The following is a 14324-nucleotide window of genomic DNA, read 5'->3' on the forward strand; positions in this document are numbered from 1 at the left end:
CAACGGAAGACAGACAATTGACAAAAGGTGATCACAAAAGTTCACCATGAGCAAAAAATATTATGCTCATAATGATTGTCACCATGTGTGAAGATCAGCAAGTGTAATTCAGATTGAACTAAAAATGTGACTAAAAGTATTCACAATGTTTTACTATAAACAACTGTGGTAGTGCGGTCTCGTTCGCTTACGCAAGTGAACCGGTCATGGAACGGTTACGAGTTATGTAACTGTGTGAGCACTTATGTAATACGGAAATATTTATCGAGTCTAATTAAAGAACGCTTATTTCTAACACACTTACTGGTTGTAATTCAATTAACTAAAGGCGTCCAGTCAGATACGCCTGAATACACTCAAAGAATTAATCTATAAGTGAAAACCAAAGCAGCTTTAATGAAAATAACTAACTTTAGTCTAAAGAATCTACATGTATGCATCGTTAAAAATGAACAAATACAGCAAATACCTTAATGAATGTAAACATTTCACAATCTGTCAAAAAAACTGATATAAATATTAGTTACTGTTAGTCTAGAAGTTGCTTCAAAAATTTTGTTTATAAAATAAGTCTAACTTAATCTAAAGAACACAATTTATGGAGAGTGGAAAACTCCAGTGACTCAAATGTAAACAAGAGGGCCATGGGCCCTAAGGCGCTCACCTGAGACCCAAAGAAACTAAAATATTCTGGAAAGGTGGAGTTCAAAATAATAAAAGTACTTCATGAAACATAAATATCATCATAAGGTTCACAAGAAGAAATTCGCTCGCCCCTGGAAACCATGCTCTTCGCTGCCATTTTCAAAGTAAATCAAGATATTATAGGAACATATGTTCTCAGAATGTTTCATTAAAATTGAACTAAATTGTGACTTATAGAGAGTTCACAATGTTTCACTATAGCAATAAAAAGAAATCTGCCACCAACCTCAGGGCCTTGCTTTTAAACAAACTGGAACTATTTTCAGACTCACCCGTCAATGATATTTCCAATTAAAACAACAATCAACCCTATTTAAAACACAAATCTTTGATAATCACACCAAAACTACTCACCTGACATTCATAAACTGTGTGCCATAACAATTTGTTTTCCGCTCTTATCAGTCTGATGGTCTTTGATGTGAGTTCCCAGCTGGGGCCTATTTCTAGGGACTAAGGGCGTTTAAGCTGCAAGCCTGTTATATCACATTAACAATTCAGGCACAGTCAATAGAGAATTAATTAGTTGCTGAAAAGCAGGTGGATGAATGGGATCAATGGAGAAATAAGAGTGCATTCCTGACAAGCCATGCATTCATGATTGGGAGTCAAACAGAATTCAAGTTATATACAGTTGTTTCTCCCCTAAGTAATTTTCTGTGAAATCAATATTACTACTTAAGATTTTGAGAATATTTAATAAAGGGTTTTCAGATGGCAAAAATATGTTTGTTGCACTTCATCCCCAACCAATCATAAACCTAATAATCCTCTTCAGAAAGGAACAAAAATAAATAAATAATTTTTGGAAATTTAACTGTATATCTTATCAGCAGAATTAATATTCAGATGACAGCATGGAGATCGTGAATATCATAATATGCATAAATTTCATTCAACGTGTACATTGGTAACTTCATAGTAGAGTGTAAGCCATTTAAAGCCATGTTTTTCAACAGCCGCAACCATAAGGAACTCGGCCTAGGTATCATAACAAGATATCCATAAAACCAATGTTTTGACCAAGTTTCATGATGATTGGACAAAAAATGTGACTTCTAGAGTGTTCACAAGCTTTTTTAATATACAAATATAAGGAAAAAGAACCCCCCCTGGCGGCCATGTTTTTTTACCGATCCAAACCATTTTTGAACTCAACCCTCGTATCAAGGAAACAAATGTACTGACCAAATTTTATAAAGATTAGGCAAAAAATGTGTCTTATAGACTGTTCACATGTTTTCACTATGTACATATAGAGAAAACTGCCCCACCCCCTGGCGGCCATGTTGTTCAAAGGTTCACGTCCATTTTCAAACTTGTCCGAGATGTCAACATAACCAATGTTTTGACCAAATTTCATGATGATTAGGCAAAAAATGTGACTTCTAGAGTGTTCACAAGCTTTTCTACTATATCCCTCGTCAAAAAATAACCCACTTTCATACCAAAACACCCTTAAACCAACATAAAACTGTGTTTTTTCTGAGTTTTTCTTAGCGGAAGTTGGTTTTTACTAATAAAAGTGAGTTTTATGTGCGCTAAACTGTGCTTAACTGAGTTTAAAGTTGGTTATTTTAAGAAGATGTGTGTTTAAGCGAGTTTTTTTTCTGTAAGAAGTCGGTTTTTTGTGTGTCAAAAGTGAGCCTTTTTATTTATGAGTTGGTTTATGTGTGTTTAAGTGTGTCTTTTTGTTTTATAAGCGAATCTTTTACAACAGAAGTTGGTCTTTTTTTAAACAGAAGTGGGTTTAAGCGAGTTTAACTTGGTCTTTTTGTAAATAAGTTGAGAGCTGCAACGAGGCTTAAAACTCACTTTAACACACTTTTCAACAAGTTGGTCTTTTGTTTATTAATATAACTCATCAATGAAACAATAATTCTTCAACTGGGTCTTTGTTTGATGTTTATAGCCATAAATAAAACAAGTCAATTGTAAAGGGGCTTTTTTTACAGCTTGTTTGCCATTGTCCCTTTTGTACATTTGTGTGCTCCCCATAATTTTTAGGGAATATTGGATGAAAATGGCTCTTTCAGAACATCACAGGTTCACAGATGGACAACAAGTATCACTGACAAAAACTATAACAATGGTTAAGCTTAGTTTTATACATGAAAATGAAAGAGTTTGTGTTTCACTTTGAATTTTTTCTTTATGTTTATTTTTATTATAAACAATATCTTATGATTGTTTTATGTCTTAATTTTTTATTTTTTTTAAACAATCTCATATGATTGTTTATATTTGTCTAAAACAGTATTTACTTGTTAAATCTGCATATTTAAATAATTATGGTATTGGAAACATTATTTTGGAAATAATCTATTTATTTTTGTACATAAGTTATGCAAGATTTTGATATTTGCATATGATACCATCATATCCATTTTCTTAATTTGCAATAAAATAATAAAATGCCAAACATGACCTGTGTTACATAAACTGTCAACAAAATAACAAGACAATACCTAAAAACACCCTTATTTCACACCACTAACAATAAACAGATAACAATCTGTCAGGCATTCAGAGCTAAACAGGGTACTGATTATCTAGGGGTAGATAAGGCTACTGATGGGGTTTGCCTAGAGATAAGGCTGTGTGGAATAAGATATAAGGCTTTTGATTGGCTATTGCACTGAGGAAGTTATCTTGTTGAAAACAACAACTTTTGAAAAACAAGCGAGTGCATGGAAACACCGAATTCCACTTTTCACCGAATTACAACCGAATTCCACTTTTCACCGAATTACAACTGAGTACCGAATATCATTACCGAATTACACTATACTTCAACCAAAATTAACTGACATGTTTTTTTATTTAACTTTATAGTAAACTACATTTTTTAGGGTTGCGTCATAGTTTTGTTAATTGTGTTATGTTTCAGCTTTTAATCTTTTAAGACGAAAGTTGGAAAAGGTGAAATGTGCGCATATCTTAAAACCAAATTCCACTTAAAATATTTAATTTATTCTTTTATCACAATGATAAAAATGCTCAACATGTCGATTTTAATTTGATAAGAGCCTAAAGATGATAAAGAAATGCTAAGTAATTACCGAATTACACATTTTATATTTAATTGAGGACCGAATTACACTTTCACCGAAGTTCAGTCCACTCCCATATTTACCCAAGAAACGAATTACACATTCAGTTGGGTGTGCGATTTGAATGTGTAATTCAGGTAGTTGAAAGTTATAAATGGAGTAACGGAAGAAGCAATAATAGTACAAAGCAAATGGATATTAATAATATTACATACTTTATTATAAATGAATTAAGCATCATCATCAACAAAAGCATACACATTATATGAAATAAAAGAGGGAAATGTAAATGAACACGTACACAAAAATATTTAATGAACTTAAATGTAATAGAGTTATTCTTTATCACAATGTTTTCAATTGCTAAACATGTCGGAATTAATTTTAAAAGGGAATATAGACTACCGAATTACACATTCGTGAACTTATCGGGTAAATGTAATACTATGGAAACTGCTATTAAATTGTATAGCACTTCTGAAGGTTAACATAACATGTAAGATGTAAAAGGTTTAAATAGTTTGACAATGTATGTCACAAGTGAACATTTATATGTACTTCAAGATTAAAATAGCATGAAATATGTGTAAGCGTTATAAGGGTCTCCAAGTGTATTTGAAGCTTTTATTTCTTCACAAAATAAGCATGTAGTCACATATAAATAAGATACATTAAAGATACGGAAAAAATATAACTAAACATTTAAATACCAAACAGCGGTCGAGCGCACAAAGACATAACAAACAAACGTGATATTTCTTTATTTAATGTAGAAATTTTTCATTATTTTCTTTGTGGATGAGTTAATAAATAAACAAAACAAAACGATGTATAACATATAATATTTCTGAAGAATTTATAAAAAGAAATGCACGTGATGTTTTACAATTTTGTTAAGTGCGCGTTCCAATGAACGTTGAGCTAAGCGAAATGGATCATATTTGTTAATATCCAGCTTCACATTTAATTAGCGCCGTCTTTAATTAGATTATCTCTATACTGTGAACTAAATAAAAAGTTCACAACGGGGATGTGGCTCCATTCCCGTTTTATTTAATGTACACAACAATTTGGCAATAAGAGAAATCAGTTATTTTAGCAATATATAATTTTCCAGTACAGTAGCCAGGGGTCTGTGTATTGAGCTGATAAGATATGGATCATCACAGCAGTTTGCTATTACACAGTGTAGTCTTCCCCTGTTTTAGTATACTAATTGTTATTTGCCTGATATAAATGAAGTGTATTTATTCGGGTCTACCGACGTTATGTTAAAAGTCGTTTAATGTGAAAATGTCAAATTATTCATATTCTCAGCTTTTTAACTCATTTGAATTGTGACATTTATTATAATCAGTAAGCATCACGCAAATATGCACTTTTATGATTAAAATCTATTTTTACAAAATTGTCTTAATATATGCTGCTTGGTGACAACGTTTATTAAAATTTCTTTCATCACTTAATTTTTTTTCAAAAATACAACCGTGTTTCTATCTTAAAAATTCTGCAAACAACGCATTTTTTATCAATGCATCTTTTTATTAAACCCTTGTTTATATCTATTTCATACATTTTATTCAAAATTAACAGTCAAACGTATTTTAAAATGTCAATACGGGTATAATAACACTCGCATTATTGACTCGTATGTTTGCATCTGGAATACGCCCAATTTATGACACTTACTGATTGTTGTGAAACGCATTATCTATTTCATGTGTTGAGAATATACCATAAATGATTAACACGTCTGTAATTACCAATTACTGAGTGCGACAATCGTTATTATTGTAGACAATATCGGCATTTGTTTGCATCTCGAGGACGCCCATCTTGTTTCATGTTAATAATTTCACTAATTGATAATTGATGTATTAGTTAACAATGAAAAACAAGAAATATTGCCGTTTATGGCCTTGTCATTTGTATATCTTATATTGTATCATAATCTTGAATGAACATGAACTACTTATTAAAGCGAGATTATACGATTTTTATAAGTGTTTTATTGTAATATATTGATAAATATATGTTACCAAAACACTGAATAGGCATGAAAAAATTACACTGAAGACTGAAGACGAATTTCATAAAATGCAGCAAAAAGAAATTAGCCGCTGAAAGGAAATTAAAATAATCCGTAAACCTTAATTTAGATTCATATCGTACATGCATGATATACACGCTGGCGAATTCTATTGTACTGACATTTTAAATTCAGATTTTATATCTGGCTTATTTCGCATTACACATGTTGTTCTTAACTTGTATTTTAATTTATATCGAAATATATGTATAATAAGTTTATACACATTTTATATTAACTCATACATTTTTGACAAAATCGTATATTCTCGCTTTGACACTTGATCCGTATAGTCCGCCGATGTTCAAATTTAAACAAGTATTTTGTCATTAATGTCATTACAGATACATTATATTATATATTTTAATAAATTTATTGATACAATATTGAAAGACGTGGAACACGTAATCAATATTAAGTCAGACACGTTCTTTATGGTCCGCAAATCTGGACCGTATACTCCGTATATAAGTATTTGCCATTAAATGATTCATTACTGTTAGTACAGCAATTTTTACAATTTATTAAATTATGGAACACGGAAAATTTGACTTTTATAACATTCGAAGGACAATCATCAAACAAATCGAAATTCTTTATTGGCCAATTAGATATTGTATTCAATAAACACTCAAAATAACAATTTATTCTAATAAGTCAAAATCAGCATATGAGTAAAAACAATTAAAAATATCCCACTTTCATTTATTCAAAAGGACAATCATCAAACAAATCGGAACTCTTTTATAGCCAATTATCTATTATATTCAATCAGACATCGTGTCAAAAACTTGTTAATAGCGGATTAAAGACGCGTGAAACTAATAAAGGAGGTCGAAAAATCTGCAAACTGTAAACAACGCAAAACAATTGATAGAAACTCGGCCAGTCGGTCTGTGATTAGTGGAAGTGGAATTCGGTAACAGCCCGGCGTCATGTGAAGAACCCGTATCTAATCGATACCAATGATCATTTTAATGTGTAGTTCGGTTGTAATTCGGTGAAAAGTGTAATTCGGTTGTAATTCGGTGAAAAGTGGAATTCGGTGTTTCCATGGACCGAAAACAAGCTGGTGTCAGCAATTGAATATTGAGCTAAATTTAATTCAGCAACATTAATATAAAGAAGTGAAAGACTTATAATGGTAGTGTAAAATGTCTTGAAATTCTGTCAGCATGAAGTATTGTGTGATGAAAACAATGTGTTTTTTACTGCAATGTGGAAATCAATAATAAGTTGGTTGGAAAGGAGGTTGAACTGCCTGTTGTTGTTTTTTGGAATACTGAAGAACAGTTTTAACAGGTTTGTATTGTCATTTCTTCACCCCTTTTTTTAATTTAGTTTATTGAATTAATTATGATCATTATCATATTTATGTATTGTCACTGGGAAATGTAAATGGATAAGTTATTGATTGCAATTTAAAGGATAAACAACACATTTTGAAGCAAAAATAGATAAACTTGATACACATGAAAAAGTGTAAATGTTGTGTACAGTGAATAATTATGGTTGTGTTTCATGGTTATTGTCATCTAAAATTTTATTTATATCTATTTCTGGTTATTACTGAACGGATTTCTTTCCCTCATACTTAATTTGAACTTATATATTTTAATTTTGAAGGTTAAACTCTTGCCACAAGGCAAAATTGACATCGATGGGAAGATCCTTTGGAAAGAATGTGCATCATCACCTGCCTGATGTATGGACTTTTAAACCTGGTTTTACCCTGCACAAGCTGGCAAACTTGAGGGGAACAAGAGTGGGAAAACCTCGCCCTGTCCTTAACCAAGAAAGCTCGATTTGTTGAGAGGTAAACTATACAGGTTATTGCATTTACAATGCCACCAGACCACACAGCCAAATGAGACCACGCATCTTGGTACATTTTCAAACTGCATTTTCTACCAAACGCAATTTCTTTTAATAATTGATGAAAAGTGCTAAGTCACATGTGATCACGGGATTAAAATTTCAAAAATAAACAAACAAAAACAACAAGCAAATAACTTAAATTTATTATTATTAAAGCAACAAGATTACCAAAACAGCAATATTTCATAGTTAAGTGGAACGAAAACATAACCAATCAACATGTTTGAAGAATGCCTTGCCCTTTTGAAAGTGATATGGTAGTAATCCTTTGCAGATCAACTGGCGTAAGAGATGCTCAAGAGGAGAAGGACACAAGCAGCATCAATGGTACAATGTTTGGCAGAACACCACCTTGGGCGATGGTGACTCCAGACAGAAGTTTGTTCAACTCCTCGTCGTTGCGGATGGCGAGCTGCAGGTGACGTGGGATGATTCTTGACTTCTTGTTGTCGCGGGCAGCGTTGCCAGCCAGCTCGAGAACTACATGTCGCTCCAGCGCCCGCTTTCCAGGTTCTACCAGCTGCTTTTCAGGTCCCTCCACCCGCCAAGATCAGGTCTAGGTCCCTGCACTGGCTGCTTTCCAGGTCCCCTAGCGGTCAAGGTCTCTCCAGTAGCTGCTGTGCAGGTCCCAACACCGTATGCCGTCAAGGTCCCTCCATAAGCTGAAATCCAGGTTCCTCATTCCACTGCGGTTCAGGTACCTCCAACAGCTGAGATCCAGGTCTCTGCAGCAGCTGCGGTCTAAATACTCCACCCGCAGTGGTCCATTGTGGTCAACCTTTTGCTTTAAAATCTTCCATAAATGTCTATTATTGTATAATGTATTGTAAAAATAATCTGTTTGTATTTATTTGCGGTGTACTATTTTTGTCATATAAACATAATTTTCGTACACATTGTGTTTTTTTCCCTTTTAACCACATGGGGCTTATAATGAACTGTTGTAATTGCTTCACAAAAACCATTTTTTCTAGAACATATCAGTCCAAAATTATTTTTTTCACACTGCAAAATCCCACAAAAGGCTCGCAAAAAACCTACTTTCTTAAAAATAACTCACTAAAACACTGTTAAAACCCACAAAAATCAACTTACCCAAACCAGGGATGTATAATAGATCTATTATACATCCCTGCCCAAACCCACAAATTGCTTTTGTTTTTTTCACAGATAAAATACTGTTAATAACTAGGTTTAAAGCGAGTTAAAAGCATGTTTTCACTGTGAAAAAAACTAACAAAGGCATGCTTTCAGCTCACTTTTCGCTCACTTAAAAACCGTGTTTAGCCAGCTTATAGCTCACATAAAAAACACACTTTTTACCCATTTAAAACCAACTCCACAGACAGAAGTTGGTCTAAGCATGTTTAAAAAACCTCAAAAAACCAACTTGTAGAAAATCATACTCACTTTAAACCCACTTAAGATGGTTAAAAAACCCACTATTTTGGTTTAAAGCGAGTTAAACCAAGATTTAACTCAGAAAAAAACCAAGTCGGTAAGCTAAAAAACCAAGTCGGTAAGCTAAAAGCGTGTCTGAAAAACCCGCTTTTAGCACAGTGCAAATACCGCAGAGTTAAACACAGATGCCTGAAAAAAACTCACTTTAAACCCACTTAAGACGGTTAAAAAAACCACTATGTTGGCTTTAAGCGAGTTAAACCAAGATTCAACTCAGACAAAACCAAGTCGGTAAGCAAAAAGTGTGTTTAAAAGACTCGCTTTTAGCTCGGTGCCAATACCGCAGGGTTAAACCCAGTTTAAAACTGGGTTATAACCGGATTTTGCTCACTTTTTTTGACAAGTGATATACAAGGAAAAAGACCCCCCCCCCGGTGGCCATTTTTTTTAACCGATCCGAACCATTTTCGAACACAACCGTCGTATCCAGGAAAAAAATGTTCTGACCAAATTTCATTAAGATTGGACCAAAAATGTGACTTCTAGAGTGTTCATATGTTATTAACTGCCCCACCCCCTGGCGGCCCTGTTTTTTCACCGCTCTGGACCACTTTCAAAATCATATGAGATATCAATGAAACCAATGTTTGACCAAGTTTCATGATGATTGGGCAAAAAGTGTGACTTCTAGAGTGTTCACAAGGTTTCTCTATAGCCATATAAGGAATACTGCCCCGCCCCCCTGGCGGCCATGTTTTTCAACAGACCAGAACAAATTTTGAACTCAACCGACATATCATTAAGACAAACATTTTGACAAAGTAACATGAAGATTGGGCATCAAATGTGACTTCTACAGTGTTTACAAGGTTTTTCTTTTTTTTTGACCTAGTGACCTAGTTTTTGACCCAGCATGACCCAGTTTCAAACTCAGATGAGGTTTCATTGGGACAAATGTTCTGACAAAGTTTCATGAAGATCGGACAAGAAATGTGGCCTCTCGAGTGTTCACAACGCAAAATGTTGACGACGGACGCATGACGGATGCACGACGGACGACGGACAAAAGGCGATCCCAAAAGCTCAACATGAGCACCTTGTGCTCAGGTGTGCTAAAAATAAGAAGGATTTACAAAAGTTATTTCAATCAAAAGAGTCTTTCTAATTTAGAAAATGCCAAATAACAAGGTTGCCATGGAAACAGTTTCATAGCACAGTAGTCTGCTTAATACACCAAAACACAGTAGGTTAACTTGGCTTATCAGTAAAGATCAAAGAGTGCATTAGTACATGTACAGTTATTTTATGACATAGGTTTATTAAATTGCATGCAAACTACTGTCTTTATGTACACCACATTTTATGAAAGAAGTCCCAGGTTTATACAAGGGAGTTAACTATAAGTTAACTATTAGAAAGTATGTACAGGTTATCTTTCTTTAATATTATGGCTTATCACAACTAGACTGTTCAAATGCTTTCACTATATACATATAGAGAAAACTGCCCCACCCTCTGGCGGCCATGTTTTTCCACCGATCTGGATCATTTTCGAACTCAACCGTCATATCCAGAAAACACATGTTCTGACCAAATTGCATGAAGATTGGACCTAAAATGTGACTTCTAGAGTGTTCACATGTTTTCACTATATACATATAGAGAAAAGTGCCCCGCCCCCTGGCGGCCATGTTTTTTCACCGATCTGGACCATTTTCGAACTCGTCTGAGATATCAATGTAACCAATGATTTGACCAAGTTTCATGATGATTGGATAAAATTTGTGACTTCTAGAGTGTTCACAAGGTTTCTCTATAGCCATATAACGAATACTGCCCCGCCCCCTGGCAGCCATGTTTTTCAACGGACTGGTACCATTTTTGAACTCAACCAACATATCATTTAGAAAACATTTTGACAAAGTTACATGAAGATTGGGCATCAAATGTGACTTCTACAGTGTTCACAAGGTTTTTCTTTTTTTAACCTAGTGACCTAGTTTTTGACCCAGCATGACCCAGTTTTGAACTCAGTCGAGGTATCAATTGGACAAATATTCTGACCAAGTTTCATGAAGACCGGACAATAAATGTGGCCTCTGGAGTGTTCACAAGGCAAATGTTGACGCCGCACGACGGACAAAAGGCGATCACAAAAGCTCACCATGAGCACAGCTCAGGTGAGCTAAAAAGGGCAATAAATCTTATTTGAGAAACTGTTGGGTTATTGTTCTTGAGCACGGCACTTCTTCCCCTTGAAGTTTCATGTTTACATCTTTATATAAGAAAGTGAAAGGTAATCGTTCTTAAGCATGGCACTAACACTTATTGAAAGTAATACATCCATGAAGTTCCATGTTGAAATCGTGTATCATATCTGAGATACAGCCGTACAAAATTACTTAATACCAAAACAATAAAGGGAAATAAGTCTTGTTTAAGAAAGTGTAGGGTTAGATTCTTGTGCGATGCCATTCTTCTAATTGATATCTATATACCCATGAAGTTCCATGTTTGCATTGTATTGTATCTGAGATATAACTCTCACAAGTTACATTATGCAAAATAAAACAAATGGCCAAAACTCTTATATAAGAAAGTGTTGGGTTATGGTTTTTGAGCACGGCACTTATCCTCATTGATATGTTTACACCCATGAAGTTTAATGTTGATATCTTATACAGTTTCTGAGAAATAGCCCTGAAAAGTTTGTGACAGACGGATGGTTGGACAGACTGCTAAAGCAACTGATGGACAGACAACACCATTCTATATCCCTCCTTCTTTGGTTTGGGATAAAAAGAAATCATTTTGATCAGTAAGCATTGATTGATTGGGAAGAGTTCCGATGCTTCAGAATTAAACCATGATACATGTAGTTATAGCCCAAGTGGTTTGGTGACACACATGTCACTTACAAACTTTTGGTTGTTAGAACATAATCAATGCTTACCCATCAATTATTTTTATACAAACATATCTATATATTTAAATGTTTTCTACAAGTACTGAAAATGTAAACTGAACAATATTGCTTCAAAGCACATTCACATGTATCTTTTAGGTACAACAATATATAATATACTGATCTTGTCATCATCATTCATACACATGGAATGAAATTTTAATGTAAGGTCTTGCTTTTTGATAAGCAGAATAACCGCAACAGCTAAAAAGCCCAATTTAAGAGCATATTAACAAAACCTTAGCATAATTGAGTTATAATAGAATGTTGTGTAATAATGTGGCTTTATTGTGCTAGATAATGCAAATACATTTGTTTGGAGCACAATTTTGCAATCACATGTACATTTTACGTAAACATTTCTTAGAATGACAGTAACAATTTCAACAAATTAGGCTCTTCCAGTTATTATTTTAAAGAGTTATCCAAGGTTTATATCCCTCTTAACCCTTTACCACTTAGATACATAATTAAATAAGATGTGCACATAATTTGGAAAACCATTTGTATGCCTTGCAGGAATTATTCCAAAATATAAGCCACCATAAATGACATTTTAGACGTAACAACAAAAAACATGGTAACAAAAAGAAACCAGAGGTGTTTGATGTTTAATTACCTATTTCATTTAAATAACTGCACACACAATTTCAGCGCAATACCTGATTTCAAACTCAAGTTATTTGACCAAAATAAAACAAGAGATGTGTTTGTCAGAAACACAATGCCCCCTATTGCGCCGCTTTGAAGCCATATATTTGACCTTTGACCTTGAAGGATGACCTTTAACTTTCACCACTCAAAATGTGCATGCATGCCAAATATCAAGTTGCTATCTTCAATTTTGCAAAAGTTATGGCTAATGTTAAAGGTTTCGGACGGACGCACAGACTGACAGACAGACTGACGGACAGTTCTAATGCTATATGCCACCCTACCAGGCACATCAAAAGAACAAGAGATGTGTTTGTCAGAAACGCAATGCCCCCTATTGCGCCGCTTTGAAGCCATAAATTTGACCTGTTACCTTAAAAGATGCAATATTGCAAAAGTTATGACCAAGGTTAAAGTTTTGACGCCGCTTTGAAGCCATATATTTGACCTTTGACCTTGAAGGATGACCTTGACCTTTCACCACTCAAAATGTGAAGCTCCATTAGATACACATGCATGCCAAATATCAAGTTGCTATCTTCAATATTGCAAAAGTTATTGCAAAACTTTAACCTTGACTTTAACCAAGGTTAAAGTTTTGGGACAGAATGACAGACAGAAAGAATGACAGACAGGCCAAAAACAATATTCCCCCGATCCGGGGGCATAAAAATAATGTTACGAACTTTACCCTGATCAAACTGATCTCAAATGCTATCCCAGGCTAGGTCTGCATGTAAGCTATGAACAAACACAATTTAGAAACAATATCCCTATAAAACACTCTTTCAAACTGGATTTTAATTCAGAAGACTTCATTTAAACAAAAGAAATCCATAAAAGCTGACAGTGTCACCCCTGATTAGACTGTGCAAACTCACAGACCAATCTGGACTAACATTTTACCCACCTGCATTAGGCTCACTTTAATGTTTCAAGCCTCAACATACACATATTAATTTCCTTACATGCCTCAAGCTAAACTCCATAGAGAGGCATTATGTACAGATTGGAACAAACATTTTCATTAATGTTGGTGAAGATTGCAAGCTGTACATGAATGTAATTGAAAGTTTTTAATTGTGCCTCATTCTGTGAGACTTCACAGGCTAATCGGGGCTGACACTTTACGCACCTGCATTAAGACCAGTTTTATTAGGAATGAAACTTTCCACTGAAATGGAATTTCAAAAATCCATTGTTGGTAAAAAGTCTCGTCCCTGATTAGCCTCGGTGGACTGCACAGGCTTATCTGTGATGATACTTTGGGCACATGCATTAACCTGGTTATCTCAGAACAGAGCTCAATGACAATTTACCTGAACCAAACAGCATGAGGTCGAAGTTGAAATAGTCTTCATGGGCATAGTAATGGTCGGTTTCTCTACGCTCACTCTCTCCAGACCCCGTTGTGTGCTCCTCTGTCCAGTGAACATTGGCCTTTCCCTCAAAACGCAGACTCACACCTGGTTGTAATAATAATTTTAACCATTTACCACTCAGAAACGCACTTTGATGCATATTAAGTCCTTTAGAAAATCACATTAAATTTAAGTCTTTTCTTAATATATTCAAGTTT

General features: G+C 34.4%; 1 protein-coding gene across 5 annotated transcripts in view; it reads right to left on the bottom strand.

The window, feature by feature from the left end:
- Positions 1 to 14324, bottom strand: part of LOC127877209 (arrestin domain-containing protein 3-like) — an 80056-nt gene that overhangs the window by 33560 nt on the left and 32172 nt on the right. For all 5 annotated transcript variants that reach the window (XM_052422888.1, XM_052422886.1, XM_052422885.1 and 2 more), the window contains one exon: positions 14065 to 14211. In XM_052422888.1, the coding sequence (XP_052278848.1) occupies positions 14065 to 14080 (16 nt within the window). In that variant the 5' untranslated portion in view covers positions 14081 to 14211. The remainder of the gene's footprint in view (positions 1 to 14064; positions 14212 to 14324) is intronic.

This window comes from Dreissena polymorpha, chromosome 4, assembly GCF_020536995.1.
Source record: "Dreissena polymorpha isolate Duluth1 chromosome 4, UMN_Dpol_1.0, whole genome shotgun sequence".
Classification (NCBI taxonomy): domain Eukaryota; kingdom Metazoa; phylum Mollusca; class Bivalvia; order Myida; family Dreissenidae; genus Dreissena; species Dreissena polymorpha.